At 34.9% G+C, this 6,631-nt stretch overlaps 1 protein-coding gene across 1 annotated transcript; it reads right to left on the bottom strand.

Annotated features, from left to right (window-relative positions):
- Window positions 1-831: 831 nt before the first annotated feature.
- LOC117913068 lies at window positions 832-2,118 on the bottom strand. The gene is made up of 3 exons (XM_034827972.1): window positions 1,913-2,118; window positions 1,623-1,812; window positions 832-1,483 (listed from the first exon to the last, which is right to left on the bottom strand). The coding sequence occupies exons 1-3, from the start codon at window positions 2,048-2,050 to the stop codon at window positions 999-1,001; spliced, it is 813 nt and encodes a 270-aa protein (XP_034683863.1). The 5' UTR covers window positions 2,051-2,118; the 3' UTR covers window positions 832-998.
- Between the last annotated feature and the right edge of the window lie 4,513 nt (window positions 2,119-6,631).

Raw genomic sequence — 6,631 nt, 5'->3', positions numbered from 1 at the left:
TATTTTCTAATCTTAAGAATAAAAAATAGAAAATAATTTTTAGTTGTCCAACTCAATTTCCTGACGTTTTGTTTTGAAGAACAAAAAACTATTTTCGAAAATAATTGATTTTTTTGATGTAAATCCTTATCTTTTTAATAAATTGTGCACCTTTTCATACTGTGTACAAGTTTCGCTCTTACTATGCATGCATGTGTGAAGAAAAAGTGATATAAAGTAAGCTTGAAGAAGATTGATTCACTACTATTTTGTTTTTAGTAAGTTTTATTTTATTTTAAGAAAAAAAAACCCTTTTATGATACCATACAAGGATGAAATTATTTTATAAAGGTGGATTAAAAAAATGAGGAAAATAAGTCTATGCTAATATAAATTTTATTATTGGGAATTTGAGGAAAGAGTATACCATCAAAAATTGGATAAGAAAGAAAGAGAAAAGGTTGTTGTATATGGTATTAACATTATTATTTAATTTATTTTTAACATCACATTTATGTAGATATAGGAAAGTGAGGTCATGCAGAGCATATCTGCATTAAAGAGGGATATGAAAGGAAAATATAAATCAAGGGAAACAATCAATTGCATAGACAAGTGTCACCCTGGTGATTATTATTCTATAAAACAATTAATCAAAGGGAATCAGACTGTGATCTCAAGTTTATCAAACTTTGATTAGTTAATTATAGAAAGCTTAAGCTATTTGGATACGCAAGTAATTAAAAATTTCATTAGTAAAGTTTTTATTTGATGGTTTAGAAGCATGAAAGTGATGGACAGTGAGCAAGTATTTGTAGCAGTTGGAATCAATCTCATAATAAACCATGCAAGAAAGAAAAAATTGAAAATGGTTAATTGCATTGTTCATGTCTCAGTAGAGAAAGAAAAAGATCTGATGGCCAAGTAGTTGAGCAAAAGAAAATTCCAGTGCAAAAACATCAAGAAGGAAAGACCAAAAAAAATGGAGTCTGAGACTGAGTGGTGTCAAAATTAGAAGGTTAGCAGCAGTCGATGCCCATGTTAGAGAATTGACTAGACAAGGCAGACTCACCACCCAAATCCCTTGTTTTGGGTTTCACCATGGGAGGTGCCCACTTTGAGGGCTTAGAGGAGCCATGTGCACTACTCTTGGCTTCTCCATTTTCTCTGCTAAAAGCGATGGCATGATGAGGAGCTGGTACTTTGTGGCAGTCTGAGAGCCACTTGGCCCTCATGTATGTGTCTGTTCTCCATGGGGGTATGTGAAGCCCTCTCTCTCTCAGTGATTGCTTTGCTGCTGAGCTTAGGATGCTGATTATCCTATCAAGTTTGTCTTCATTCCCAACATAGATTGATGGGAGCGCCTCAGAGAGCTGTGTGTAGGCTGATGTTGGCCTTGCAACTCCAAACTGGGACTTGAAGTCTATGTCCACTATTATTCTCACTGAACCACCACCACTACTCTTATCGCCTTTCATTACAACATCAATGTATTCATAGTCACCTGTTGTCACCAAAAGAATACATGATGATCAGCTTCAGGTGGACCCAAAAAAAAAAAAAAAACGAAAAAAGATATTGTACTACCCATAATCTAACATGGGTAGTCATCACAGGAAGAGATGACTACCAGAGAGACTCACCAGCAGAACAACCCAAGGTCGTAGGCCAAGACGTTTGACAAAGAGAAGCATTAAACCCATCCATTTTCAGCCTCCTGACAAGCCATTTCTTCAAACTGTTACTCCTGTCCGCATCCCTCTTGTTTCTCATATGCCTCACCACCTTCTCAAGAACCCCACTCTCAGCATCTGTCCTGCTCCTCAAAACCTCCTAAAATAAACCACACAAGATTGCAAAACCCCATCAAAATCAACGCATACAGCTCGGGAAACATATACAAAAATTAACAACATGAACACATAAAACATACCAGTAAACTAAAATACTTGGACTGCAGTTGCTCGAGATTTAGGCTCTCAGAGGTGGAAGAGCAAAGGGGCGTTGCTGATTCTGACTCAATGAAATCATGGACCATCTGAACCAACATCTCCTCCTCTAAACTGCCCATATGTGAAGAAGATTGGATTGGGTGGAAAGTAAATGTGGGGGAGCACTGTAAGCTCTACACATCGAAGTAGTGTATATATATGTGAATGAGGCGGTGGACTCACAGATATATGATGACATATGGCAACATAGCAAAGAGCAGGTGAATGGGCCATAGTAAAAAATGGTAAAAGAGGAATACAGAGAGAATATCCTTATTATTATTACTGTTGTGTGGAAACTTAAAATGAAATGACACCAGAAAGGTGTGTTCTTGTTGCAGAAGCTACCTCTAAAGTTCTGGTCTCTTGTTTTTGGGGGACATCAACTACTTGGAAGTTCGAGGGTCCTTATTTTTTATCTAGTCATCCACCTTATCTCTTGAGGAAAAAAAACAAAAAACATATATATATATATATATATATATATATATATTAGAAGGCATTTTAAATTTAAGGCTTGTTCGATTAAGGTAATATTTAGATGCTATTTGAATATACTTTTTATGCTTTCACTTTTGTTGGTAAAATAGAATTTTGGAATATTCTGGTTTTTCTTTTTAGAATAAAGTTTCAAATATTTTTAGAAAAATATTTAATTGGTGTATACTACTATTATATTTTTTGAGATGAAAAATAAAATGTGTCAATTATATATATTTCTATTTTTTTAAAATAATTTAACCTTTAATTCTTGGAAATATGGGGTATACTTTAAAATGATACTTTTAAGAGTTATTTAGTTATTTATTTATTAATTAATTATTATTATTATTATTATTATTAATTAGAAACACACCTTGATGGAGAGACATCCCATCATACTTTGAAATGACCCTTTTAAAGGTTGTTGTCATAAAAATAAAAATAAAAATTGTAAAGTTAAATTTTTAACAATTAATAAATCTTCAATCTCCCTTTGTTCTCAAATTATCTTCTCATGTTGAATAGTTGCCAATTCTGAGCTTTGAGTAGGTTCTCCACCTCATTCATTGGTTTGAATGCAAGACATGCTTGGGTTACAAATTCAACCATATACCATTTATTTAATTCATATAGCTTTATGCATTTTTTGAAATTTCTAAGGAATCACATAAATTTTCATTAATAACTTCCAACTGTTAAATTTTACATATGGAGTTTGGATTTAAATTGGAATTCCAACTAAGTAAATTTTAAAATTTAACCCAAGGAAGATGAAATTGGGTCTGCAATAGAATAGGCAAGTAATTTTGTGACTGTGAGTGTCAATAACCATGAAAGCCAACCCACAAAGACATTAAATGTCATTACACCCCAAATGGACCCACAATCTTGAGAAAGAATTGAAAGTGAAAGATTCAAATAAAAGATAATAATCATGATGAAAAATATTTTATTCCATTATTGTATGATAATTGAATTTTTTTCCTTAAAAAGAAAGAAAAGAAAAGAAAAAAAAAAGAAGAAGGTAGAGGGATGGAGTGACGGAGTCACAAGACACAAATGGGTAACATAGGACATGGGGTTTGGTGGAGAGGGAAGCCCCATAAGCGGATGGGTGGGGGGACCCAAATCCCATATCCTAGATTTTGCCCAAATTTGAATGATGGAAATAATGGGAAACATTCCTCTCAGGACTTGTTAAATCAAGTAAGATATGGTAGCAGAGTTTGATGTACCAGATATCTTTGTGGGTCTCTTAGAATAGTGGTAGCCACCTCTGCACTCCAATCATGGTACTCCAAGCCCATATTGTTTGTTGTTTGCCTCTAATTATAAGTCTCTAACCCCATCCACAGTCACACCCACCTTGCATCATCACTCAACCAATCTGCCACAGATTATACTTTGCAGTGCATTCAAACTGTACTGAAGTCAGATAGAAAAATGGGACCCTAGTTTATAACATAACACATATGATCTAAGAGCTCAGCCATTCATAAGCAGATAGAGGCATGGTCCAAAGAGATTGTCTCTTCATCATAATATACCAGAAATATATATAATTTTTTGAGAGCTGTTCTTATGAAGAGAATCATATATATTGCCTAATAATAGGAGCCATGAACAAAGTGATGCCTTCATATTTTCCAATCTATGAGGAGGACGTGCTGCAGCAAGGTTTTCAATTTGAGTTTTTAAGTGAGATTAACAGCCATGTATCCAGTTCATATTATATCCACTCTTTCCAATATATATTCCCATTTTGCAAAGGCATTACTCCTAGCAGCGCCCTAAAGCACTGAGAAGTCAGAAGGCCACACGGCCCACACCCTTATGAGCCTTATCTTCCCATGTCATGTACAAAGCTAATCATTCAGGTGGGCGGGTTGGCATGTAAGCATGGGCAATCAGACCCACATCCTAGCTTTCTGGAATTGGACTAAGAAAGTTCCAGCTTTCTAAAATTTGAAAAATAAACTCACCTCATATATGTAGATCATCTCCCTCTTCTGCCCTCTTGCATATGTGGTTATGGACCTGTGGTATCTCCTACATCAAACTAATATGCTTGCAATACATCAACATCATATGCCGAAAGCCCAGATGTTTGAAGTAAGATGAGTGTACTATTCTAGAACCATGATCAATGCTTCAATCTGAATATATACTTGAAAATAAGTCATACATATCAGTAACATTTTGAATAAATCCTATAATCAAGCATTAAAGAAGTTTGTTCTTCCTGCAGTACTGCTGTTTCTATCCCAGCACTACAGCTATTGTGAGTGTTCACTGATAAGTTGTGAGTGTAGAGGTGAAGCAATGCCTTATAGTGGTCTTCTTCATCTTGTTCCTCCCACCTTCTGTGCCAAATCTACTACTTTGAGCCCTTATTCTCAAGTTTCCATCCATCCATTTTGGTTTAGCAGAAGCATAAACCTACCATTTGTAAAGTTTTACTACAAGCTCAAAGTATTTCCTTGCCAACCGCCTTCTTGGATGGAGAATAGTAAATGAATATTCCAACAATAAAAGTATAAACCAGAAAAAAATCATAATTGAAGAAAATAATATCTGACTTGTGAATAAAAAACTTAACGAAAGTATAAACCACAATTGTAAATGAAGAGCAGTCGATGTGGGAACCTATAATTGCATTAGCTTGGCACATGGAACTCTTAAAAATTTACACACAAGTAGAATTTAACTAGCAGAAGTAACATGAAGATGCATTAGTTAACATAACACCCCTGGTTTGTTTTAATCCTGATAAACCCATTCATGTATTATTGTTAATGAGGAAGATGCTAAAAAAATTATAATTTTTAAAAATGATAATTTTAACATTAACCCCTAAACTATATCATCTTGATCAAGAAATATATGATGGAGCAATAACTAGCAAGAGGAAAATTGGAGGAGAAACTATTTACTTTATTTCCACAAGCTGACATCAAGTTCAGATTGAGCCTTCTCACAATGCTTCATGTCATTTGCAAATGATATAGTTTTGAGTCAACAAAAGTAGATGAGAAGTTAGAATAATGGAGAGATATCTTTGAATCCAAAGGAGTATATGAAAATTAATAGCCCAAAAATACCTAAAGCAACCATTTTCATTGTGTTTATTTGATTATCCATACGGAGTGGATGATTAAGGACCCCTAGAGTAGGATAAATGAGTGAGGGATTGATTGAATTGAAAGCGCCAAGGAGAAGAGAAAGGTCTAAAAGGACTTAGGCGCAGCCAACTGAGGATTCAACAGACAGATAAATGTGGCAAATGATCCCAAGTTAGGATCCAGGATACTGCTATAGTGTACAAAAATACGGTTGATTGGCTCCGTCCAGTTCTTAGAAAGCAGCATTCCCTTTGTGAATGGCAGAATTTTCTCCCAAACAAGAAACCCTCTAACAATCTTGTAAAGGAGGTTACGAGAAAACAGGTAACTAAAAGAAAGAAGAAAGAAACAAAGAAACAAAGAAAGAAAGATTACTTGAGCCTAGCCACCAAGGCTACGGAAAGGCTTACTGTTTCTATGAATTTGACTGATTTTACCATCCTGCACTAAAACCTAAGCTTATAATTTAACCTAGTAGAATTGTAAGTTAACGAAGTAAACAACAAAATGGAAATAAAGAGGCTTAATGGGATGGGATTCTTGACCTGACATGAACTTAACCCTAAAAGTAAAAGAACTAAAGGCAGATGAGCTTTAGCATTTTCTTTTCCCACTCTACAAGAATCAGTAAACAAACTTGGAAGTCTCCATTACTGAAACCAAATCTAAAATAGTGATCATTGTTATCCTTTTAGAATGTTTCTAACTGATTCAATGTGAAGCTGAAGCAACTCCCAACATCCTTCCCTGATGACAAAAAGGATTGGTACATATTTTAAAATAAGTTCAGTATTCATATCTATGAACATACTTTCGGGTTTAACAATCTCTGCCTGCTTAGGAATTGAGTCTTATACCAAACCAGATATCCTAGATCATCCAATAATTTCTAGCCCTAACCGATTCTCTAATCTCTTGGGGACTTCAGAAGTGTCGCTCTTAAGGCTCACTTTTGTTTACTTACGCCTCCCCAACAATTTTGACTAGATCAGGACAGAACTGAGCATAAGTCATTCTATTCACACCGCACACCATCATAATTGTTATCCAGAAATG

Source organism: Vitis riparia, chromosome 4, assembly GCF_004353265.1.
Source record: "Vitis riparia cultivar Riparia Gloire de Montpellier isolate 1030 chromosome 4, EGFV_Vit.rip_1.0, whole genome shotgun sequence".
NCBI classification, from domain to species: Eukaryota; Viridiplantae; Streptophyta; class Magnoliopsida; order Vitales; family Vitaceae; genus Vitis; species Vitis riparia.
The sequence above is the reverse complement of the archived record's forward strand: the minus strand, read 5'-3'. Positions and strand labels throughout refer to the sequence as shown.